Source organism: Lissotriton helveticus, chromosome 6 (genome assembly GCF_964261635.1).
Source record: "Lissotriton helveticus chromosome 6, aLisHel1.1, whole genome shotgun sequence".
NCBI classification, from domain to species: domain Eukaryota; kingdom Metazoa; phylum Chordata; class Amphibia; order Caudata; family Salamandridae; genus Lissotriton; species Lissotriton helveticus.
In genome coordinates, this window is record NC_136067.1 from 315098807 (window position 1) to 315125674 (window position 26868).

Below are 26868 nucleotides of genomic sequence, written 5' to 3' on the forward strand. Positions count from 1 at the left end.
TAGCGGTTTATCAAGGGAGATGGGCGGAAAAGTTGGGTATTGATAATATTCTAATAGAGGAATTTATTGTATTGGCCAGCACTATTTTGATAACTGGTAGTTCACGCACACAGCATTATATGGCTTTATTTGACTTATATTATATGCCCTCGAAAATTTCTAAATGGGGGACGACAGTGGATACATCATGTAGTAGATGTGGATTGTTTGCTGCTGATGCAGTACATATTTTTTTTCGTGTCCTCAGTTAACTTCATTTGTTTCTGCAATTCAGAATTTTTTAACATTACTGCTTGGTTTCTCAGTCACCTTGACAGAGGAATTAGCTCTAATTGGGATATCCTCTGCGACATTACCAGAAGGGAAGAGAAATTTAATCTTTATATCTATGGCAATTATGAGGGCATGTATTACACAAGAATGGATCAGTCCAGAACCTCCTTCTTTTCTTACCTGGAGGGCTCGTCTGCTAGCTATGTATAATATAGAAATGGCCATCTACAGAACAAAGGGTCGGAAAAAAAGAGCTCTTGGCATGAAGATCTGGGCGCCTGTCCAGCACTGGATTGAGGGGGAGCTGGACTGATCTCTTCTCTCTTTGTTCTTCTTTGGGGATATTCTAATTATTTTGTCTGCCAGAGTTTTTCTCTCTTTTCTCTTGGTCTTATTTCCCTGTCTCTGATGATGAATTTCAAACCAATGTAATTTATGTGATGCTTTCTTCCTTATTTCTGAGAATGATCTCAGACTTAGGCTATTTGTGTTGACTCGTCTCTCTTTTATGGTCTTGCTGATGTAACCTTGTAATCTGTCCTGCTTGATAAAAATTGGGGAGAAAATATCCAATAAAGAAGTTTAAAAAAAAAAGATTAGTGTTTAAAATAATCTCCTCATGTCTGGTCATAGCCAAAGCGGTTCGAACTTATGGACTTCTTCAGGGCTTCAAAACACACAATCAATCAATCAATCAATCAATCATAGACATTTATAGAGCGCTCTACTTACCCGGAGGGTCTCAAGGCGCTAGGGGGGGGTGCTGCTACTGCCCGAACAGCCAGGTCTTGAGCTTCTTCCTGAAGGCGAGGTGGTCTTGGGTCAGGCGCAGGTCGGTCGGGAGGGAGTTCCAGGTCTTGGCAGCCAGGTAGGAGAAGGACCTTCCTCCTGTTGTCGTTCTTCGGATGCGGGGGACGGCGGCGAGGGCGTGACTGGCTGATCGGAGGTGTCGTTTGGGAGCGTAGAAGTTGATGCGGTTGTTGAGGTAGCTCGGGCCTTGATCGTGTAGGGCTTTGTGTGCGTGGGTGAGGAGACGGAAGGTGATTCTCTTGTTGACCGGGAGCCAGTGCAGGTCTCTTAGGTGTCCGGAGATGTGGCTGTGTCGTGGGATGTCGAGGATGAGTCTGGCTGAGGCGTTCTGGATCCGTTGGAGTCTCTTCTGGAGCTTGGCGGTGGTTCCGGCGTAGAGGGCGTTGCCGTAGTCCAGTCGGCTGGTGACGAGGGCCTGGGTGACAGTCTTCCTGGTCTCGGTGGGGATCCACCGGAAGATTTTCCGTAGCATGCGCAGGATGTTGAAGCACGACGAGGAGACTGCGTTGACTTGCTTGGTCATGTAGAGGGAGGAGTCCAGGATGAAGCCCAGGTTGCGTGCGTGGTCTGTCGGTTTGGGTGCAGTTCCCAGGGCGGGGGGCCACCAGGAGTCGTCCCAGGCGGAGGGCGAGGATCCCAGGATGAGGACTTCCGTCTTGTCCGAGTTCAGCTTCAGGCGGCTGGTCGACATCCACTCGGCTACTTCTTTCATTCCCTCGTGAAGGTTGGCTCTGGCGGCGGCGGGGTCGTTGGTAAGGGAGAGGATCAGCTGGGTATCGTCGGCGTAGGAGATGATGTTCAGGTTGTGTTGGCGTGCGATGGCCGCGAGGGGGCTCATGTAGACGTTGAAGAGGGTTGGGCTCAGCGAGGATCCTTGGGGTACGCCGCAGATGACTTCGGTGGCCTTTGATTTGTACGGAGGTAGGCGGACTCTCTGGGTTCTTCCGTCGAGGAAGGAGATGATCCATTCCAGTGCCTTCTCCTGGATTCCGACGTTGTAGAGGCGCTGCACTAGGGTGCGGTGGCAGACTGTGTCGAAGGCCGCGGAGAGGTCTAGGAGGATGAGGGCCGCTGTTTCTCCGTTATCCATCAGGGTTCGGATGTCATCGGTGGCAGCGATGAGGGCGGTCTCGGTGCTGTGGTTGGCTCGGAAGCCAGACTGTGAGGGGTCGAGGGATCCGTTCGTCTCAAAGAAGGCGGCCAGTTGCTTGTTGACGGTCTTCTCAATGACTTTGGCTGGAAACGGGAGGAGCGAGATGGGGCGGTAATTCTTCAGTTCGGTGGGGTCCGCTGTTGGTTTCTTGAGTAGAGCGCTGAGTTCGGCGTGCTTCCAGCTCTCAGGGAAGGTGGCGGTGTCGAATGAGGTGTTGATGATTTCCCGCAGGTGGGGTGCGATGACAGCGTCGGCCTTGTTGAAGACGTGGTGAGGGCAAGGGTCGGTCGGAGATCCGGAGTGGATGGAGTTCATCGTGCGGACGGTGTCTTCGGTGCTGATAGGAGTCCAGGCGCGGAGGGTGGTGGTGGGGGGCGGTGGTTCGGTTGAGTCGGGCGTGGCGTTCGTCGGTTGGGTGTTGAAGCTGTTGTGTATGTCCGCGATCTTGTTGTGGAAGTAGGAGGCGAGGGAGTTGCAGAGTTCTTGCGATGGGGTGATGTCGTTGTTTCCGGCGTTGGGGTTGGAGAGCTCTTTCACGATGTTGAAGAGTTCCTTGCAGTTGTGTGCGTTGTTGTCCAGTCGGTCCTTGAATGCAGTTTTCTTGGTGTCGCGGATCAGCTGGTGGTGCTTCCGGGTGGCAAGCTTGAGGGTGGTCATGTTGTCCGGTGTTGGCTCCCTTCTCCAGGCTTTCTCGAGGGCTCGGCAGTTCTTCTTGGAGCTCTTGAGTTCGTCGGTGAACCATGGGGCCTTCTTGCTGCCGGGTCTGCTGGGCGGGGTCTTCAGTGGGGCGAGTACGTCCGCGCAGTTGCTGATCCACTTCGTGAGGTTGTCGGCGGCCTGGCTGGGGTTCGCTGAGCTGGCGGGAGGGTGCTGGTTCAGGGAAGCGGCGAGCTGGTCGGCTGTGATCTTGCTCCAGCTTCTGCGGGCAACCTGTTGCTGGTGGTGGTGGATCGTCGTTCTTCTGAAGGTGAAGTGGACGCAGCTGTGGTCCGTCCAGTGGAGTCCAGTGGCGTGGCTGAAGGTGATGTCTTTGCTGGATGAGAAGACGGCGTCGAGTGTGTGTCCGGCGAGGTGGGTGGGGGTGGTCACCAGCTGCTTGAGTCCGAGGTTGGCGAGGTTGTCCAGCAGGGTGGTGGTGTTGCGGTCGTTGTTGTTCTCCAGGTGGAAGTTGATGTCCCCCAGGAGGATGTAGTCAGCGGAGGGGAGGGCATGCGGGCTGACGAAGTCGGCGATGTCCTCGCTGAATCGTGTGCGTGGTCCAGGGGGTCGGTAGATCAGGGTGCCTCTGAGGGTGGTCTTCGGGTCGGTGTGGATCTGGAAGTGTAGGTGTTCGGCGGTGGTCAGGATGTCGTCTGTGCTGGTCGTGATGCGGATGGTGTCCCTGTGGATGATGGCGATGCCTCCTCCTATCTGGTTGGCAGTGCGGTCCCTCCGGGTGATCTTGTAGCCCTCTGGGATGGCGATGGCGGGCGCTGAAGAGGCGTTCATCCAGGTCTCCGTGAGGAAGGCAACGTCAGGAGCTGTGGTGTCGATGAGGTTCCAGAGTTCGATGGCGTGTCTGTGGACTGAGCGGGTGTTGAGCAGGATGCACTTGAGGTGGTTGGTGCTGGTGTTCGTCTTGGCGGGTGCTGGTGCGAGGCAGGTCCGGATGCAGGTGAACTTGCAGGCGGTGCAGCAGAAGGGTCCGTGGGAGCGCCTCGGGGTGGCACGGTAGCATCCCGGGGCTCGTCCGTCGTTGAGTGCGATGAGGGTGGCGGCGTCGTACGTCCGGCGGGTGGGCTGGGATCTGCGGGGGCCAGGGGTCCTGGCACTGGGCGCGGTCCAGGCACGGACGGGCGCAGACGGGCTTACCTTTGGCGCACCTTCGGCGCTCAGTCGGCGCTCCCGCTGCGCGCATCCGCTGCGCGGTCGCTGAGGGGGCGTCATAAGAAGGGAATCGGGAGGGCGGGTCAGGCGGGAGGCGGGGAGCGCGTGGGCCTATCGGTAGGCGGGGGGCGGGGTCGCGTCAAAACCGGCGCGAAATCCAGGCGGCCGGCCCTGCGGCGGCTGGGGCGCCGGGCTGGATCGGCGATCAAGGCAGGCGGCCCTGCGGCGGCTGGGGCGCCGGGATGGATCGGCAGCAGGCAGGCAGGCAGCAGGTAAGTGGCAGGCAGCAGGCGGGGAGCGAGGGGGCAACCAGGCCGAGGGCACAGTGGTCGCACAAAGTACACCAACTTTAAAATTCCATACAAATTAGCAAGCACCCATAAGAAATTTACATTACAAAAAACACCTTCCAATCCGTCAACCCATCAAATGTGCATGATATAATGTGGCCCCAATGCACCTTTCCAAACAAGCTATAATAGTTGCCATTACAAATTAACATATCACATTTTCTCCTTGTGCAAATCGCTTTCAAGATTCTTGTTTTATACAATCACTACCTGTATTTATACATTTGTGTTAACATAGTTCAGTTGCTTATTATATCCACAATCCAACAAGGGACAAATTTGCAACATACTTTTGTATGATCTTTTTGCTTTCGGCATCAGAAGAATGGAATTCTCTATATGATTATACCACCACTGGCATCTCATTGTCCAATTTTCAAGGCTACCCAGTTCCCCGTCTCAATAGATAACGTGTTTTTTTTTTTATCCTAAAAGATAGTCACCATCACTATTCTGTTCTTTATATCACAGAACAATCTTCATTCAACCCAATTGCTATTTCCTTAATAGCTGGATATGCTTCGTAAATACCTTCATTGATGACAATTTCTTCTGTCTTCAAATGTAACATGACATTAAAACCCTTGAATTCAATTGCTTCTCTTATGGTTTGATCTGTTATTTAAATCTTCCTCAATTTCGATATTGCATCAGGCAGAGTCCTCCCAATTCCGAACGGTAAAACAAACCATTTAAGCCCAATTGTCAACTCTACATCTATATACAAAAAGGAACCGTCTAGTTTGCACTTGATAAATTGAACACCTGGCAGATTCTTAATTGCTATCTGCTGCACCTCCAGAACCCAACCTGAAGCCGGAATGTTACGCCAGCTATCTGTAATACTCAATTTATCATACAGAGCCCCTTTTCTATTTCCTGTTGCTCTGTTACATCCATGCAAGTGCAAAGAATAAAACGTAACTTTTCAGGTGCATCGATTTCCTTAGTAATCATGAGCAACGTATTACAGCAGATATTAGTTCCATTCGTGTGCATGGATCGAATTAAACAAAACATTTCCCGCATACTCCATTCATCAGTTACCAGGTTATGTGGCTGACTTGACCCAGAGGTAAAACTTCCCCTGACACACTAGACTAAATGGCTTCACGCCCACAAGAAAGAATGTTTATATTAATTTAAGCGGCCGGATGTACACAACAAAAAAAGACGTTTCAGAAACTGTTTTACATGCTACTAAATTCCATCAACATGTATTATCGAAAATTATGGGTTGCTGAGAATGCTGCCACAGTCCGCTCAGGTCTCAGTACCTCTCACACGTGCATCTCCAAAAACTCGTCAGCCCACTGGCTGAAGGAGCCTTATTATACAGAAGGGGGATGGGAGCACATTGCCTGCCTCCTGCACTGTGGACAATGAAACTTTAGAGTGCTGTGTGGTAAATGCTTTTTGGACATGCTGCTTAAAGTCCCTAACACAACTAAAATGCACAAATAAAAGGATGAGCAGCATATGAAAAGTCATCGCTCATCCCTAAAAAAATAGACTAACATTTTTGAGCAGGGGAGTAGTTTATTTTAGCATTGTTTGTTATTGATTGTTTACTTTGTTGCAGGCCTTTTTTTTTGCAGAGTTTTATATAGCGCGAACTAGACCCGAACTGAATCGGGTATCAGAGCGCTTTACATAGCACCAGTTACGTTACATGAGGACACGCATTTATTTTAGGCACGGGGAGATTAAGTGATTTGCCCAGAATCACAGGAGGTTTTAGGCGTCGTTGCCGAGACTCGAACCCAGATCCCCAGGTCCGAGGTCAAGCGCCCTAGCCGTTAGGCCAACTCCTCTACCCATTGTTACTCTTCTTGAACAAGCTCTTTTTGTATGGTTTCGTTTCACCTTTTATTCTGACTCTGGGGTTCTCCTGCTGTTCATTTACAGTCATTCTCCTCGTTCCATAGATGAATCATGGCTACATTTGTGTGTCTGGTTGGGGAGATGTGGAAAAGGAATGGATGACCTCCGGGACTGTATAGCAACATTGACACTCCAGGGGAGAGAAGTGGGGATTATAGACTAGTAAACCATACACAAAGAATAGAGTATGGAGAGAGCAAGAAATGCAGGTACACCGAAAGAGTGCTGAACTAGAAAGAAAAAAATAGTTCCCTGAACAGAAGCCGTGGAAGAATACAAATCATCCAATCAAAAAGATAGTTAAGAGGCTGCACTCCCGAGGAAAGACCAGCACAAAAAAAGTAAGGGAAGCTGTGGATAAGAGCAAGCAAAGGGCAGCCAACCAATGGTTAACAATGGGCAGGCCGCTTTTAGGTAGCCTGAAAACCTCATGCGGTTTAATCAATTACTATAACTGTTTGATCAGTTACACTTTTTGGATAAGTGAAGACATTAATAGTTTGCAGGTTGCATTCCACTTTTTGATGTATGGAAAACAGATTCTTTTTTTTAATGCACTATGAAATCTCTCTCTTGGCAAATAATGCTGTAATTGCAACAAATACGAACAAGAACAATACAACTGGATGTCAAGGGGTTAATCGAAACCCATTTATTCAGTTGATTATATCTAAAGAAGGAGCACAACTCACTTCAACAGAATTCATGACAAAAAACACATCATAATTGTAGGAAATGGATTCTGTCCATATAATTTCCCTAGATTTTCCATTTTCTGGCTACCCAGTTTTGGACTTGCACTGTGAGTGAGCCTCACCAACTGAGTCTCACTTGCAGTACATTCTGGAAAATGGACAGAGTGTTAACCTCCAGTGTCCACCTTTTACGAAAAGACTAAGGCTGCTTTTGTGCAGCTAGGGAAGGAAGCTGTTTGCTGGTTACACACAAATAAGTGAGCAGGCTGAGCATGCAAGACTACCGTCTAACTCAGCCTGCTATCAGCGCTCAGGTAGCCTGAAACATAGGAGACCACAGGAATTAGTTCTGAACTGGTTAAAGCCTTCTATGTGAGTGGCCGTACATAGTGTACTCCTGTAGTGATTACTAAGAAGGCTGTGTGCTCACTGCATTATACCTTAAGGGTCAAATATGCACCACCGCACAGTTTCTCCATAAATGGGCCTAGAAATACTGTTCAGGTATCAATTTTAGGGTAAACCTTTGGGTATGCTGTGAAGGGATCCGGCAATTGTCAAATAGGAGCTGAGGCTTCCAGGGAAGGTCCAGCCATAGACAACTTCAAATCATAATTTTTAAATGTCCCAAAATGCTATGAAGGGGTGTTTGAAGGGGTGTTTGGGGCAGGAGTGGAGTGATGAGGTGGTGCCCCTGGATTGGGAGAGGTGTCCAGGTTCCAGAACTTTCTACCCCAGCTTAAAAACCCCTGCACAGGGGCGAGACACTTGAAAACTCACTGGACCACTGAGCGCCGATGAACTTTGCTCAGCTGGAAGGGCAAGGCATCTGATACCATTGAGTGGATGGACTTAAGAATTTGTCTTTTTATTTTTTTGTTTATTGATTTTTTTATTTTATTTAGGACTTATAAATGCCTCTCAATACACATAAAATAACACTACACAAAAAATAACCTGTGTCAAACCATGCACAATCGAATTTCTTCAAAGTCTTGGGAAAGCCCCTCCTGCAATTGTAATTGAAAACTGCATAGTTATCTCATTTCCGACCAAATTGCTAGTGTTATTTCTTCCCCCAACAGGATTAGCCCATGTGATCTGAGCTGTTGTGTGTTCTGGGCCTAATGTGACTAAAGTGTTCCCAACAAGTTACCCAAATCATGGCATACATTTGGAGACAGCCCCTTACCTTATAGACTAATTCCTCTGCAAGTGCGCAATAATCCATTCGTCTCAGCCGCTCAGCAAAAGGGGAGCATCTTCTGACTGTCAGTGAGGGGCTGTTAGACTTAGCCCTTTCTGCATAGCCATTCCCAGAATTTTTGTTTTCCTCCTGCTATTTTTGCTGGATTTGTTTTTGTTAGCCTTATGACTGTGCACTTTACCACTGCTAACCAATGCTAACATGTTTGTGCTCTCTCCTTGAAACATGGTAGATTTGGCTTATACTCAATTGGCATATTTAATGTAAGACCCTAGTATATTGGCAATACATGTGCCCAGGGCCTGTAAATTAAATGCTACTATTGGGCGTTCAGCACTGATTGTGCCACCAACATAATTAGCACTTTTAAACATGTCTTGGGTCTGTCATTTCAGCCTGTGTGTGCAGTTTTGAACTGCCAAATCGACCTTAGAAAATGAAGCTTTTGCCATGCCCAAATCTTCCTTTTTAAAACATATAACTCAACCCTAGGGTACGCCCTGGGCAGTCCAGAGGACAGGGTACAGTGTTTTTAATAAGTTGAACATGTACGTTTATGTTTTTCATGTCCTGGTAGTGAAAAACTCTTACATTCATTTTCTTTTACTACTGCAAGGCTTACCTCTCCCATATGATAACATTAGAGTTACCTAATTACATTTAATTGGCTGTAATTTCTAAATGGGAGCAGGTAACCAGTTCATGTTTGGTGCCTTTGGAATTGCAATGAAAAATCCTCTAATGGTGAATTCAGATTTTTAATTACAATTTAGAAAATTCTACTTTTAGAAATTTGGCATTTTCCTGCCTTAGCCATAATGCGCCTGCAGTCTATCTCTGGGTATCATGACTAGATGTAGCTGACAGTTGGGGTTTGAGTATTCCTCCTAGACAGCCACACACAATAGAGCTTAGGTGTGCCTGGATATGCTATCACTACAGGATGAAGAGTGCAGATCTGGGCACAGCCCCACTTGCACTTAAATAATCGGTGTCCTGTTTCCATATAAAGGGCTGCATACCCCCTGTAGTTAGTCTTGAGCCAGGACAGGGGAAGCAGGATGCCTGTGGACTTCAGAGGGGAAACCTCTAGAAGCTTTTCCCACCTACCAGAGGAAGAGCACCCTGCTGACCTACTGCCTGCTGCCCTCTTTGTCTAGATGAGAAGGACTTGACCTGCATCTGTTAAACACAGGACCCCAGAGTGACTCCAAGGCACTAGGTGGCTGGCCTTCTGACTTGAGCCTCAGGGACAGAAGGCTCCAACAACCTCAACCCCTACACCTGGACTCTGCCATCTGTGAGGCTACCCTGCTAAGTTGTGCCACCCCAGACCTGGACCCTTGGAAGTGGGCCCACGTGCTTTGCCAGCCTCTGTGGATCCAGCTGAAAGGACATGCAGCCTCTGCTGCGTGGCAAAACACTGAGCAGAATTAACGTATTGCTGCTGCTGCATTGGTCTTTTCTCTCCTAAAGACCCGCATCTCATCGTAGCCCACAGCCTCATCTCCTTGACTGTGTAATGCATCCTTGCTGCCGTACTTTACATTGTAAGCCCTCGTCAACGGAAACCTCAACGGCGACGGTGGACCTTGCACTGCAGCCATGCCACATCTCAGAACCGACGCATCTCTTCAGCTGCTCGACACATCTTCGATGCAGATGCTTCCAATACTCCTCAAACCAGGATTTAAGGTACAGCGGACCTAAGTGGGTCCCTGAAGCTGGCTGGCACGCCATCGCCGTCCGCCTAAACTTGTGTCTCGGTCGAGCGTGACCAGATATCCACAGTTGGTGCAGGGGGCATTTTTTTGCAAAATTCTTTAAACTTTCATATCTCAGGTTCTACTTATTGGGTTGTTGTCATTTTGGTCTTGTTTTATTTACTAACAATTACTCTATTTTTCGAATTTGGTGTGGGCTCCTTTTTGTGTGGTGTTTTTCACTTTATTACTGTCTGATGTGTTGCAAAAAATACTTTACACATTGCCTCTAAATTAAGCCTAACCGCTCTGTGTCAAGCTACCAGAGGGTTGGGCACAGATTGATTTAGGGATGACTAGTGCCTCCGCCTGACAAGGATTGTTGTTGCTGGTTGACAAGGACTCACACCACAGTCAACCAGCAAGCCCATTTCGTACACTGCTGGTCTCTTTTAATTACAGTGCATCTAGTACCCACCAAAACCTAGCCCTTCCTTGCCAGGAATACTGTTAGCATCACAAGTTGTGGGCCCTTGTGGAATGGGAAACTGACCACTGTGCTCACCGTCTTTAAGATAAGTGACCAATACCCCATAATATTTGCACTTAGCCAAACTACATGGACCTGGGAACCCCAATTTGTTTTACTTCGCAGGCAAGTAGGATCTGAGATCCTCCCCATTTTCCACAGTGTACTGGGCGTAAAGTGGACCCTGTGGAAATGCTTAAATGGAATGAGGTGTAACTGGGCAATAATACCAATTGCCTAGCAGCCAATTTTGCCTCCACCTTCATCATCTATTTCCCCCCAGATCTCGTCCCCATCGTTCTTTCATACTCTGTAGAGGTCTTGTACATTTATCACCAATGCTTTAAAGAGCCTAGAAACCCCCCTTGTCCTTTCTTTTCCATTGTTAGCATGGATTCAAGCAGGCTTTATTCTCAGATGGAATCCAGCCGGTTGCTTTCCTTTCTTATGCAGTCTAAATTCCTCTTCCTTTTGCTCATAAGATAATAATATATGATCAGATATCACCTAATTTAGATACCCCTATTCTATCATGCTCAGAAATCGCTTAACTTGGAAACCTCTGGTAGCAATGAGCCCTGCCATAGCATGGTCTCCCTTAATTTTTTGTCCCAGCCTAACCCGTTCAGTGCCATGCACTAGCACTCCAGGGGTACTGCAGCTATCAGCGGTATTAATTGGGGAACCCCTAACCCATAGAATATCGACCATAGCCTGCATTTGTCCGAAGATACAGTCTCCCTTTTGAATACCGGGTACTTTTCTATCCCCCTAATATTCAATCGAGGGCCATTCTAAATTGAAGGGAAGCATCTTAGAAGCACAATAATACAATTTTAAATCCAGGGGCCTTAGCCCACCATCAAACAATTATTGTATACATTTCTGATGCACAACTCTTGAGAGAGGTCCATTCCTATATATACTGCTACTCCAAATAGACTGCATGGTAGTAAACCAGCTTTGACGGATTCTATACTGTGAAGTTTGTAAATTGTATAGCAATTGAGGCAGAGCTATCTTTTTAAATATCTTCTTATTTAATAAGAGTTTTATCCAGATGGTCATATGTGGAAGAAAGTGCCCCTTTTCGATATGGTCAACCCCACATTTTGCCTGGTAATTGATGCAATTTTGACAGAAGTGCCCTGGGTTCCTGCTAACCAGGTCCCCAGTGCCAGATCTCTTTCCCTAAAACTGTACAATTGTTCCTCAGTAGGCAATACCTTTAGCACCCCTGTTAAGACCCTAGTGGACGGTACGCCTCGTACCCAGGGCATGGGTACTAAAGAGGGTCCCCAAGGGCTGCAGCATGTATTATGCCACCCAAGGGTCCCCTCACCACACTCATGCAAACTGCCATTGCAGGCTGCGTGACATGGTACAGACAAAAGTTAATACATGACATGGCACACCTGTGTGCCATGCTTGCAGACGCTGCAGGCAATATATGTAAGTCACCCCTACAGACCGTACAACGTTAATGCAGGGTGCATTATATTACCTGTGTGGACTTATCTGCAGGAGCAGACCTGCCCCTGTGATGTCTAAGTGGATTCCTAGACATTGCAAGTGAACAGGGAAACTATCTTAAGTATATGTTCCCCAACCACATGATGGCTTTACTGAAACCAAAGATGTTTGATATCAAACATCTTGTATTATAAAAGCCACACTGATTCCAGTGATGGATTTATTACTACATGCACCCAGAGGGTACCTTAGAGGTACTACCTAAAATCAACTAGTCCATTAGTGTGCTGGCTGACTGGTATAGTCCAGCATGCCACCACAGACACACTTCTGACCCAGTAGGAGGTGAAGGCCCGCTCTTTGAGGTCAGGAACAATGCCTGCTCTGGCAGGAGGGGTTTACACCTCCTCAAAACAGAATGGCAACAATCGGCATACCAAGGCCGGAGGCTTTAAATCCTCTGCCGCCTTTGATATGTCACCCCGCCAGCCCCCAGACCTGGGAGATGCCACTGTCTGCTTGAGGCCCAATTGGCACCAGGACAGGTGTAAAATTAATGTGCAAGTAGGCGTGGGGCACACCTAGCTTAGACACACCCCTAAGGTGAGCTGCCTGATGTGCCCCACTCTAGGAAAATTCTGCCATCTTGGTGATGGTAGAATTTAGGTAACTGGGGCAGGGTTATGCCCACTTCCAGCAGGAAGTGGTCATATATGGGGTGTCGTTACCCTATGGGCAGGTAGCCCATTGGCTACTACTCTTCTGTGCCCTAATGCTCCTAAATCTAGCATTTAGGTGGCGCCCTAAATCCAGAACTTCAGATTCCACTGACTAAAAAAATAGGACACTGAATGTCCGACCCCTGCAAGGACTGAAGACTACTTTGGACTTTTGGCACCAAACCATGCCTGCCAGAGACTCGACTATTGCAAACGACCTGACGCGTCCTGCAGCTTTGCATCCTCCAGAAGCCCAGAGGATTGCCAGCACTTTGCCAAGCAGCCAGCATCTCCTTTGGAGTAGAGAGGCTACTCGCCTGCAGGCACAGACTGTGACATCCGGTTTGAAGAAGCTGCTGCCCACAGGGTCCACCGAGGAGCAGCCCCCCAGGAGAAGGTCAGCACACTCAAGGACGTCAAATCAGTCTTTCTGCCAAGCCTGAAGACGCAAGTACCTCCACAAGCCTTCCTGCACTAGTACCCGGGGTACTGGATCCCTTGCTGCGGCCAAAGCTTGTTGCAAGTCCAGTCCGGATTTCAGCAATATCACTAAGGTTCAGCCGACGAGGGACATCAGCCCCACAGAGGCCAGCTCTGAGAGTGGCTCACCTTTCCTGTTTTTGTCCCCCTTGCAGGTCTCGACTGACAATATTGATCGCCTTGATGCACGAGAGCCAGGCGGTTACAAACCCTCTGCACCCTAGCGGCTGTCCTAATATAACTAACTACTTCCCCATGCTCCCAGGACCCTCATGACCCGAGCCCCCCCTGGAGAGCTCCCGGACTTGTCCCCAAGTCCCCCCTTTGCAACCTGTTTCTAAGTGCCCCCCTCACTTGCTACTGCGTAGCACGCAATGCTACCAACCCGTCCAGCTCCTCTGCACCAGGATTCACCAGGGCAGATGAGACTGATCTGCTGGTGGAACTTTGATCCTTGTCCCTCTACCACCTCACAACCGAAAGGGGTTGCACGGAAAAGTATTGCAAGTATATGTATGCAGTGAATGTTCTTTCTCCTATAGGAAAGCAGTACGTGTAAAAAAGGCACTGTTTACATTGCTAAATCTGTAAAAAGTTTATTCAAAAAAGTACTTACCTATTTATGAAGTTATTTGTTTAAAAATATATATAAAAATTCAAGTTATTTGTCTAAATTGGCGTGTATCGCCTCATTGTCAGTGAAATTGCTCTCCCACCCTCGCAGCTCCACCATTAAGTGAGGTGCCCCTGCCCCTGCACTCTTGAGTGTTGTTGATCGAGGCCCTCCTCCACCCGCAGGTTTCCCTGCGCCTCATCCCTGGTGGTCCAGTGGACCTCTGTCTCCTTTCTCTCACTCGGTTTTCTACTCTTTCTATCTTTCACCTTTCTGCACCTTTCTGCATCTCTGCTCTTTTGTGCCTTATTTCTGCCTATTTTCCCTTTTTGTTTATCCCTTCTCTCTTCCCTTTACCTTTCCCCGCCGCTGCTGCCCCCGCGGCCCCTCCCCCCCAGTGCGACCGGCCCAATCCAGCTCCCCTCCCCGCTCCCGCCTCCCAGCTGTCCAGCCCTCCCCGACCCCTACTTAATGGCGGCCACTGCGCGGCCGCGGGCTGCGGGCGCGTCGCTGGTGCACCGAAGGCGCGTCAAAGGGAAGCACATCTGCGACCCGTCCGCGACCAGCACCAGGAACCCTGGACCTCCGCCCCGCCAACGCTACAACCCAGCAGCACTCCACGCACTCAACCCAGGCTGCAACAACAACTGCAAGCTAGCATCACCAGCCGACACCCATGGACCCTTCAGCTGTCACCGCTGCCGGCACACCTGCAGCACTGCCAAGAACACGGATCCAGCACAACCCGCCCACAAGAACACAACCGAACCGAAGACCCTGCAATGCATCCTCCTCAACGTCCGATCGCTCCACAAACACGCCACAGAAATCTGGGACCTACTTGACAGCACCACCCCGGACGTAGCATTCTTCACCGAAACCTGGACCAACACCACCTCGGGACCGGACATCACCATCGCCATCCCCCAAGGATACAAGATCTCCAGGAAGGACCGCCCCACCCACCCAGGAGGAGGAATCGCCATCGTCCACAAATCCAGCCTCTGCCTGAGCACACTCCCTGACGAGTCCACAGAACTGATGGAACACCTTCACTTCAAGATACTGGCCAGCCCCACCGCCGCCCTCCGAGGAACCCTCATCTACCAACCCCCTGGACCCCGCGGACCCTTCGCCAACTCCATCACGGACATTATCTCCCCGCAGGCCATCGCATCCACCCACTACACCCTGCTGGGAGACCTCAACTTCCACCTCGACAATCAACTGGACCCCAACACCACATGCCTCCTGGACAACCTCCACAACATTGGACTCCACCAGATCGTGACCGAGCCCACGCACTCAGCAGGACACACCCTCGACTCCCTCTTCACTACAGGAAACTCCATCACCTTCAGCCACACCACCGAACTCCCATGGACCGACCATCGTTGCGTCCACTTCACCTTTAGAACACCCACCATCCACAGACACCAGCACCTGCTTCCACAAAGAAACTGGACCAAAATCACCGACGACCAGCTCACCTCCTCACTCAACAACTCCACCCCAACCATCGCGGAAAACGACGACCCCAACACCGCAGGCCGAACCCTGCATAGATGGATCTCGGACAGCACCAACACCATAGCCCCCCTCAAGAAAACAACAATACCCGTGCCAAGAAAGCCAGATGGTTTACCACAGAGCTTCGAGAATCCAGGCACACATGCCGCCGCCTCGAAAAGGCCTGGAGAAACACCAAATCCACAGAAGCCCACAACAACTTCAGAGCCGCCACCAACGCCCACCATCAACTCATCAGAGAAACGAGGAAAAAAGCGATTGAAGACAGAATCTCCACCCACGCACACAACAGTAAGGAACTCTTCAGTATCATCAAGGAGTTCGCCCAACCCACCAGCGAGTCTGCCGACATCCCTCCCTCACAAGACCTCTGCGACAAACTCAACACCTTTTTCCACCACAAAATCAAGAGCATCTACGACAACTTCGAAGACAACTAACACACTGAACCCTCACCAACCACCCCCGACACCCGGAAACCAGCGATTGATGACTGGACAGCCCTCACCACCGAAGACACACTGAAGACAATGAAGTCAATCCACTCAGGGGCCCCCACGGACCCCTGCCCCCACCACATCTTCAACAGAGCCGCCGACACCATCGCACCCATGCTCCGCCACACCATCAACCGCTCCCTGGCGACTGCCTCGTTCCCCGACGACTGGAAACACGCTGAGGTGAACCCCCTCCTAAAGAAACCCTCAGCGGACCCCACCGACCTCAAAAACTACAGACCCAGCTCCCTGCTCCGGTTCCCAGCGAAAGTCATTGAGAAAGCCATCAACAGCCAACTCGCCACATTCATTGAAGAAAACAACATCCTCGACTCCTCCCAATCCGGCTTCAGAAAAAACCACAGCACAGAAACCGCCCTCCTCGCCGCAACAGACGACATCCGCACCCTACTGGACAAAGGAAAAACAGTAGCCCTCATCCTCCTCAACCGATCAGCGGCGTTCTACACAGTCTCCCATCGCACCCTAATACGCAGACTCTATGACGCAGGAATCCAGGACAAGGCCCTCGACTGGATCTGCTCCTTCCTCTCCGGCAGGACGCAGCGGGTCAGACGCCCCCCTTTCCTCTCAGACCCCACACCTACCACCTGCGGAGTCCCCCAGGGCTCCTCCCTCAGCCCGACGCTCTTCAACGTCTACATGGCTCCACTTGCCCCCATCGTCAGAACCTACGGACTCAACATCGTGTCATACGCAGACGACACCCAGCTCATCCTCTCCCTTTCCAACGAGCCCAAAACCGCAAGACGCAACTTTCGGGAAGGCATGGAAGCCGTCGCCAAATGGATGAAAAACAGCTGCCTACAACTAAACACCAACAAAACAGAAGTACTCATCATGGGCCCAAACCCCGACGCCTGGAGCGACACCTGGTGGCCCACCGCCCTCGGAAACCCGCCAACCCCCACAGACCACGCACGCAACCTGGGAATCATCCTGGACTTCGAGCTCAAAATGGACCGCCAGATCAACTCTGTCTCATCTTCCTGCTTCCACACCCTCCGCCTCCTTCGTAAGACCTTCAAATGGATCCCCCTCGAACACCGAAAGACAGTCACTCACGCCCTGGTCACCAGCAGACTCGACTACCGCAACGCACTCTACGCCGGAATAAACAAAAACCTCATCCGCAAGCTACAGAACATCCAGAACGCCGCCGCAAGACTGGTCCTCAACCTGCCAAAACACTGCCACATCTCCCAGCACCTGCGCACATTCCACTGGCTCTCCGTCGAGGCGAGAATCACCTTTAAGATGCTCACCCATGCACACAAGGCCCTCCACGGCATGGGACCAGCATACCTGAACAGCCGACTCAAATTCCACGCACCCCAAAGGACCCTAGGATCAGCCCAGCTCTCCTACGCCATGGTCCCCCGCACCAGAAAGACCAGATCGGGAGGCCGCTCCTTCTCCTTCCTCGCTGCCAAAGCATGGAATGCCCTTCCGCTCCACCTCAGACAGACAACATCGCTCCCCATCTTCGCAAGAAACCTCAAAACCTGGCTCTTCGACAGACCCCCTCCTTGATGGAATGGAACCTGCAACCCCACCCCCCCCCCCCCCCCCCCCCACCCCTAGCGCCTTGAGACCCTTACGGGTGAGTAGTCGCGCTTTAACAAACCCCTGATGGATTGATTGATTGCTTGCATCATTTATGGACTCTGTGTAAAACAAATGTCTAACACTCATCTCAAATCAAATCAAATAAGCTTTATTCGGTTCATTTTGTTTAAACCATAAAAGCAGCAAAATAAAAATACATACATGTATAATTGACTCAACAGAACATATACGGAATAAAAAGAGTCCAACTATTGAAACAACTAAAAATCAATTTGACAGTGTACGTGCAAAATCAGAAAGGGTAGATGGATTAGTGGGACTAAATACTTTGGAGCCCCTTTCACCAGGAATTGTGGTCCAATGTCAATTGCGTTTTGGGAAGATTGAATCGAGGGCCAGGATAGAAATCATGCAGGTCCCAGATGGAAATGGGGCCATCTCCCTCTTTGGGCAGAGAAAATCGCAAGTAGGGTACGATGTTCACTCTCTTGAATTTAATTAAAATCAAGTCGCCCGGGATGTCTTTGGGTGACGTGCCTAGCCACCCCACCCTCCTAACACTCAAGATTCCACCATCCAGTCCAGATGGCAATGGTCTGTTATGTTGTAGCCAGGAGATGGTTTTGTGTAACAAGTCTTGGTGGGTTTCCAATTTACTCTGCCTGGGTGCTGGGACCCCGGAGAGAACAGCCACATAGGGGGCGGCTTCCGGTGGTAAATTAATCCGGGGTGCTGACCTGGGAACTCTAAGAGGTACAGGTACAGAGTTAAGGGTAATACTCCGGCTTCTTGGATTGGGTATCGGCATTAAAGGTTCAAGAGTTTGCGCTTTCGTACTTGACATACGTGTCATGGGCTTAAGCTTTTCATTTTTACTGGGGAAGATGGGGTGGGTGGGTGTAGCATTATTTTCAGTTGGGGTGTAGGTCCTTGATACTGTTTTTTCGATAATGGTCAGCCTGTCTCCCAGGGCGTCGATTTTTGTAACCAAGGGTGTTAAAGCAGATACTAAAAGTTGCTCTATCTGGGCCAGTAAGGTCAAATGAAGAGGTGATACAAAGTCTGGTATTATATTCACAGTCTCAACCGGCAAATTTAAAGGTGGATTGAAAAAAGATGATGAATGGCTCGTGCACGTTAATTTAGCGTTAGGTGATTTCCCAGTATCATTGTCTTTTTTCACGTCAGGATCTCTACTCACTATGGGGGGGGGGGTAGACACATCCTGGGCGTAATTCGTACCACACATGGCATTCAACTCCTCCCAGATAGACATGTTGAGAGGAAAACAATGAAAGACAGTTCAACGACAAGGATTAATGAAAGACAACCCAATACCTCCACCTTCGTTGGGGCCAAGTGGGGGGGCCCGTCCCGGCCTCCTCGTGCCTCTGAGGGCCACAGAGGGCCCGCCCTTTGCCCGGGCGATGCGGGTGTTGAGACCCTTTTTGTGCGCCTCCTGGCGCGGAAATGGCGTGCTGCGGCTTCCGGTGCCGCTAGGGCGTCTGGGAGTTGTGGTCTATAATGCCTCCCCCTCCGCACTGCGGCCGCTGATGGCTGTGGGCTGCGGCGGCGGGAGGGATGAGGACAGGAGCAAGTTCGTCGGTGACTGGCGCAAGAAAGACCCCGGACAGAGTTATGCCCCCACGCTGCACTCACCAGCAAACGCCTAACTACTCCCCGCTTGGTATGAGATAAAGTTTCTCCACAGCTGGCGATATAGCTATACTGCAAGGAGTTATGGGATACGTAGTCCTCTCCACGCTATGGCCACAAAAGAGCGAATAGAGCGCTGATGCTGCAGGAGATGCTGGGAATACGCCCAATGATGGGAAAATGATGGAATAAACCAGAAAAAGTCAAGAGAAAGTTCGAAATCACAAACCGTCCCCACTTATTATCCAAGGTTTTTCACCGATTTGGAGAAAGGCAGTCACCACGGGGATTTATGGGATACGTAGTCTTCTTCACCCAAAAACCCCAAAAGACAAACTAAGCAGGTAAAATCCAACAAGAGCAGTGAAGCAACATCACGTCGGGTTTTCGCGTAGAAGAAACCAGCTCAGTCTGAGTAGAGAGTGAATCAGCTGAAGCACGTCGACAAAGATGAAAGGGTCAGCAGTGGCTCCCGTGTCTCAGAAGCGGGCCGCCATCACAACGGAATACCCGTGAGAGGGAGATGCAGATGCAGGAGAAACGCCACTGCTGAACGCTCGACAGCTTCCAACTACCTCCGAATGCCAGCCCGTGCCTTTCGCTGTCTGTCCAAGAGCCGCACCTCTCCAACCCGCGGACTCCAAAGTTCAGGGAGGCTGACACTGGAGCCGACACGAGAACCGCCCCAATAATGCGCTGCTACGAGCCGCCAACTTCCTCCATAAAGGGATCGAGAAAGCCGCCTCTAACCGCTTACTTTGAAAGCTGTAACACGGGCATCAAAATGCAAAGAGACCAACACCGCAGCTGCTGCCGAACGGGACCGCCATCATCCTCGAGGTAGAAGGTAGGAGGGGCAGAGGAGTGAGGACAGGTGCGCAGGTGCTACGTCGGCCTTGCAGTTGTTTCACCCCTTCTAAGAGCCACTCCTCTCTGATAAGCCTAAGGCTGCTAGACCACAGTCATCTAGATAGATCACCTTGGGATTGGTAGAGCAAGCCCCTGTCCACTTATAAGGGATACCTGGACTCTTTACACACCATACCTCTTTTTGGTATACTATATAAAGAGGCAGCTTCCTGCAATATGGACTTTAACTGTTTTGGGCCATTGGACCTCATTAAGTTCCCACACTCCAGCTGATCTCTTGTTATAGTCAGACTTAAATACCGGACGTTCTCCAGCTTAACATGATGTTCGGGACATTTGCCATGTCTGTATCCATTCCCCCAACTAGCAGAACCACCGGCGGTTTGCACCAGTTAACCCTGAGGCCCCAGCATAGATCTTTAAAATGTGCACAAGAATGAGATCTGCCTTCTGTATGAGCAAGAGCATGTCATTAATGTATCGGAAAATCTGATCTTCAAGCCCTCCATCCCATACGAGTACCCACACCCTTGCATTTCTACTTATCCTTACCGCCATGGATTCTATTGTCATGGAATAGAAAGGCTGACAAACAACATCCCTGACAGGTGCCCCTTTCCAACCTGAAAGTTCTGGCATCGCCCTGTTAACGAATTAAAAAGTAAGGATCAAAGTTCATGTTCTCCAGTACTTGGTAAAGGAATGGCCACTCCACCGAGTTGAAGAGATTCTCAAAATCTACTAAGCCAAAGGCTGTTATCTCGTCTATTCTGCTAATTGTGCCACTATTGCCTGTAACTGATGAATGCAATGTTTAGCCCCTGAGTGGAACAAAAATCTGTTTTGGTCCTTTTGTATCAAAGCGCTTTCCACTTTCATCAGCCAGTTTGCAAGTGCCTTGGCCACAATTTTCACCTCCACCTTAATTAAAGAGATAGTCCTTTACGATACACTTATGCAGACGGTTTGTAAGGCTTATAGAGAACTTTCATAGTGGCGCCACATAGATTCCTGGCCAGCTCCTCAGTAAGACTCCCCTGAACACAGCTAATAAGTGTTGGATCAAGCGGTAGGCATGGGTTTCTACAAATTGTAATGGGAAGCCATTGCGCCCTGGCTCTTTCCCCGTGGGCATTCCATGTATGGCCTCCTTCAACTCCTCCTCCAAGAAAAGACGATTCAGATCTGCTCTGTTGGAGTCAAGTAACATTGGGATGATTAAATCATTGGCAATTAGATGTTGATGTTCTAATTGCTCTGGTGGTCTAGATTCATGGAGAGACTCGTAATAACTTGCATATGTTCTGCTATCTTCTGTGATCTGTGCACAAGTCGGCTGTCTGAATCATAGACCTTGGAGACAAACCTAGACTCTAGTTCCTTATTGGCAAGCCAATAAATCAATTTCTCTCTCTTGTTCTCCTGTTTGTAAATCATGTGCTGCTTAACTCTCCAGGCAGCCCTTACAGCATCCATCAAACTTTGTTTCAGGATTACTCTGGCTATATCCCGCCTACGCCCAATTTCCTCACCTGGAAAATGTAAGTATTGCTGTTCTATCTGGGCAATTTGCTGCTCTAAATCAACTGTGTACCTATCTCTATCTTTCTTCCTACCTGAAAGGTGTGGGATACTTCTACCTTGTATTATTGACGTCAGTGCCTCCCAGAAGACAATGTATACAATATTGGGAGTTGAATTCAACTACCGGCACTCCTCAATCTCATTTCTCATAAAATCCCCAAACATATCATCAAATATCCACCAAGAGTGCAGGCTCCAATGGCCACCCCTCACCCCTTGTGGCCTCCCTAAAGCGAGCTCCACAGGAGTAGTGGTCTACAAGTGCTTGTCGTAGTATTCGAACTCCAGTGACCCCGCTTCAAGTTCCAAGCAGGAACAAAGAAGTAATCCAGACTCAATTGGATCTATGGGCTAAAGAATGATAAGTGAAATCTTGTACCTCCGAGTGTCTCACTCTCCAATCTCCTGTCACCCATAGAGCGAAATGAACCAAGAAAGAAACAAAAATAACAATGCAGCAAATGATAGGGAAGATTGTTAGTCTGTGCCAAAGCCTGAATTCATGTTGTATAAGTATCCTGCCCATTTTCATCAACTAAGCATAACGTGACGGCCCCAAAGTATTTAATATTGAGCCCTTCCCTCGCTGTCAGGGGCAAGATTGGTTTGTCTCGTGAGATTGGTGTTCATCTTCTGCACTGGTAGCATCTGTGGAAACAGCTCTACCCGATACACCTTCGCCTTCCGCACGACTTGTCTGGCACCCAGGGGCTGGGAGTGTTTCTCTAGGGCTAGTGGTGCTGACCCTCTTTTACTGTCTGAGGCATAGTAGAGGGATGAACCTGCTTTAGGAGTTCCTTAAGGTTCCCCCGGATCTTCTGAGGACTGCTCCTGCAACTGCGTGACACCCCACACCCAATCACGAAGTTGGCCACTGACTCCACTGCTGACCCACCGATGCCCTGCAAGATAGCCAAAGGCATGGGGCTTGAGGAGTGCAGCAGGCATGTTACTCTGCTGACAGGCTGCGGAAGGCACGTGTCAGGAGGCTAGGCAAAGATAATATTCAGTGACAGTGACAGGAGCTTTAAAACCACCTACAAGAAGTAAAGTAACTTTTAGAGGCCAGGAAGCCTGCCTGAGGAATCCCCTCTTAGTGGCTAGAGCTCACCACCAGGAGCACAGCCGCACCTTCCTCATGAAGGGCTGGAGAAAACAGCATCTGAAACCTAGGTGGACCTGGCAGGAAATGGAGGGCTAAGCACTTAGCTATGAAATCCTAATACACCCCATTGGAGGGCCAAGCCCTCAAGCCCTCCTCCGTTTAATGATGCTTTAATGGGAAGTTGGTGTGTGTGGGCCTTCTCCACAGAGCAACCTTTAGACCCTAATACCCAATCCACCTCCCTCCCCACACCCCCATTTCCCTAGGACTGGAGACACACAATGAGCAATACCGCTCTCTGAACACCTGACGGGGAAGTGGGGTCGATGGGGTATTTAGCAGGGATGCACAGCCCTGAAGCACCCTGCCCGTGGTCAGCATGGCTGGAGAGAGAATGCTAGCTCCCAAGCCAGCGCTATAAGATGTCGGACGAGGGGAGAGCCAGCAGGGAATCTGCCCCCTGCACTGCTCCTGGGAATATCAACAAACCAGGCCCCCCCCCTGCCACCCCATCTCATCCCTTGAAGGACGGGAGCAACTGGCTTTTTTTTAAAGAAGAATGCAGCACAAAGTCACCGTGTCAGCCTACAAAGTAAACAAAAAGCATTTTTAGTGCAGCAAAGCCACTCATCTAATAGTCACAGCCACTGGAGCACCCCAAAAGCAGTCGCAAGGGCTCGACATCTCTATAATTTTCTTCAGTTGGCTCCGCGGAGGGTTAAGGGCACCACCAATCTTGGTTGTAAAGTATATGGGGGTGCTGCCAGAGGATATGCACCTCCCTCATATATTTTGCCCAAAGGTTGCCCTAGGTCTCCCAGGACTTGTATTAATGCCCCGGGAGTCACTTTTAATGTTTTAAAGCACTCCTGGAACTTTTGATTTCGCATAGAGGCTCTGGAGTGTACAGATCCCTGTTGTTTGGTCATGAAGCTGGAGTGGCAGCAAGGTAAAGAGAGAACAAGCATTGGCAAAGCCAATCGATGTGGTGTTGGCCACCAGCCTTTTGGTTTTTGCAAAACTATATAGTTGGGGAAGCTGCCAGGCCCTCCTCAGTGAAAACAAAACATTGGCTAAAATGTTTGTTGACTCAAAAAACACTCATTACCATGGTAGTCCCTGGCACTGTAGGAAGTAACCTTGTGTGAGGATGAGCTCCTTGTGATAGTGCCTCGTTCCCTAACTCACAGTGAGGTCAGCCAACAATTGCCCCATGTTGTATGCTGTAATGGGCAGGATCAAAATCTGATTGACACAACAGCAGGTCAATGGACGAGGAGAGCTGACTGAAAGCACCTTAATGTAAATATATTATCCCTGTAATTTTTGTAAAATCATAGTCTTTGCTAACGCCTGACCTAAAAGGGACTCTCACACATTTTATTGAATCTTCAATGCTTTTTTGAATATGATTATATTAAAAGTGGCTCATAATACATATTAATGAATGTCATTGAACAATTGTACCATCCGAGGATGTTATTTATGTGACTAGTTTAAATGCCAAATCTCCATTTTTACAGTTGTGATACTTACAGAGCATTATGTTGTGTATTTGCCTATGTGTAAGAATGCTTTGAATTATGGTTAGGGCTTGCTGGGGATCTATTTGCCTTCCTGGTGTCGCCAAAGGTATTTCCAATTGCCTGTTTAAAAATAACTGTAAATTAATGCCTACTATTTAGTAGTGTGTGTAGGTAATAAAGTACTTATCCTTTTTTTATTTTTTATATAGCACTCACTACGCAGTGATTTATTGAATGTTGTTGCTGCGTGCCCTGGAGCAGGTGGTTATAGCCCACACCACCCCCCCTGAGTAGGACTTGGACTGCTCTGCCTCGCTGCCCTGAAAAAGTCAGGCACTACAATGTGATAGTTGGTTCCCAATGAAGAAAAAGTTATGGACCTATTACTTGTGAAGGACTCCTCCTTTGCAACAAAGAGCCCAATTTCTCATAATAGCTATATAATGTCCTCTCCAGCTTGCATTACATTTAACAGCAGTGTTTGAACATGGGAAAATCGCATACCCCTATATCTAAATACCTTCACTTTCCAAAACTGGGACTTCTTAGAAACCTCTACCTCAGCTAATATATAGACCCTTTCAGTTGCATATGTCCACATTAACAAATGTCAGTTATGAAGCATATGTGTAGATAATACTTTAATATTTTAATTCGAATATTGTGGAGCTTGAATCCACTTTAACATTACTAATATGTATGTTTTTGTGCAGTCATTTGGAAAATGAAGTTGAAAACAAAATGGCCCAATTGTCAACTTTTCAGCAGCGTTTACACTCCATTGAACATGATACACGACAGAACGAGAATCTTCTAAACGGACATCATGAGACACAAAAACAAATTCAGGTATTTCACCTATTTCTGAACCATCAGATTATAATAAAAGAAATGTTTTAGAGGTTTTGAATATGTGCATTATATTAATGTTGTGTCAAAAGGTATCCAGATTCTGTTGGAAAATATTGAGTTCAATTTCCTAAAGTTAAACTATTCACTTTGCTACTCCTTAGCGGTTCCTTTTTTTGTAGAAAGAGACATTGTCCTGTCAAAGAACGTATAAAATTATAGTTCTCCAACATTGGTTCTTTTATATATTTACATGCTTGAATTATTTCCCGTAGTCAGGCTGGGAATCCCTGGTAAATTAAAATAGCAGTATACATTGTAAAAATATACAACATATAGTATAGAATGCAAAGAGGCCATAGGCCTGAAACATCACAGTATGTTTAGTAGCACATCCACCTAATTTGAAAGAACCCAAAGCCACTCACATTCCTAAGGGGGCAACTCATCTGAAGGAGCCAACAACGCATAGAGCATCGCTGCCCAGGCCCTTCAGTCATCTGCCAGTTTATTGTCCCTGCGCGTCTTGCACATATGGCTCTCCTCAGCATTTGCCCACTCAGCCAGATCTTCCAACCAGTCAGTGATTTTCGGTGCAATCGGTAACAGCCACCCCCTAGCAATTCTAAGTTTTGACAATTCCAGCCCCAGGAGAAGACATTTCCTACTCAACTTCTTCTTTTTCCTAATGGCAATATGTCCCAACAGACGAGGATACACTTCCCTGGGGATTGTTCGTCCCGACGCCATGCCTAGTAACACAGGAGCTGTCTGCCAGTATTCATCTATGTTCGGGCACCCCCAAATCATACGTAAGAAATCTGCTTCCCGTCCTCTGCATCGGGGCACCCAGAGGAGCGCGGTGGGTAAATAGCATATAAGCTACTGGGGGAAAGGTAAACCTGATGTATCACATTGTATTGAAGTAGTTTTAGCCGCATGTTGGTGGGTGTGGATTTCACACCCTCATGTGTTCCCTCCCAACCTTTCGTCGAAAGGGGTGCCTTCAGAATCTTTTGCCATTTGTGCTTTACTGAAAGCTCGGCTAGAGAATCATCTCCCTTCAATGCCCTGTAGATATGGGAGATCTGCTGCCTACCTCCTGCCATAGCATAACAAAGTTTCCACGGTGTGAGAGGTCTGCAGGATCTCAAGAAAAGACGGCCAAATTTAGCGTGCAGTAGCTGCTATTCTGGCAAATTGAAGGAATTCTCAAGTTCCGAGTTGGAACATATCCGTGGCGTATGCAAGGGTGATAAACCTGTCAATTGGGTATAAGTCTCTTAGAATACGACAACCGCCAGTCCGCCATTTATTTGCCGAAATAGATTGTTCAGTACGTTCAATAGGCAGTGCCCAAATGCTCATATCTTGCACAAAGGGAGCTCTCTTCAGCACTATCTTGACCGTTCACTCCCATACCCCACACACCAGCTTGAGGTTGCCCCCATCATCAATAACTCCAGCAGTGGCATTTCAGTTGCTTACTTTGTGAGGGGTCCTGCTGATGATGCATTAAGGAGATTTTTTTAAATCCCTGGAGCTTTGAGATGATTACTTCCACATACCCATTCTTCGAAAACATAGAAAGTACCTTCGATTTTCAGTAGCGAGTCAGCACTATCAGTTCAAGGTGCTCCCTTTGGCACTCAAACCTGCCATGAGAATATTTACCAATGCTTCGCTCCAGCTGCCACTTTTCTCAGGACAGCTGGTCATTAGGTGTTATCTATATCTGAACTGGTTAGTCATAGCGCCATCCAAGGAAAGAGCAACAGCTTCCATGAATGCTTGCATCAGTCTCATCCAGAGATTAGGGTCTCACTTTGAACAGGGAAAAGTTATTATTGGAACTCCAAACAAGGATCCAATTTCTGGGAGCAATACTCAACACTCATTTGGGTGA

General features: G+C 48.7%; 1 protein-coding gene across 2 annotated transcripts in view; it reads left to right on the top strand.

Moving 5' to 3' along the window:
* SMC6 (structural maintenance of chromosomes 6) overlaps positions 1 to 26868 on the top strand; it is a 1026872-nt gene that overhangs the window by 590556 nt on the left and 409448 nt on the right. For both annotated transcript variants that reach the window (XM_078647759.1, XM_078647758.1), the window contains exon 18: positions 24827 to 24962. In XM_078647759.1, the coding sequence (XP_078503885.1) occupies positions 24827 to 24962 (136 nt within the window). The remainder of the gene's footprint in view (positions 1 to 24826; positions 24963 to 26868) is intronic.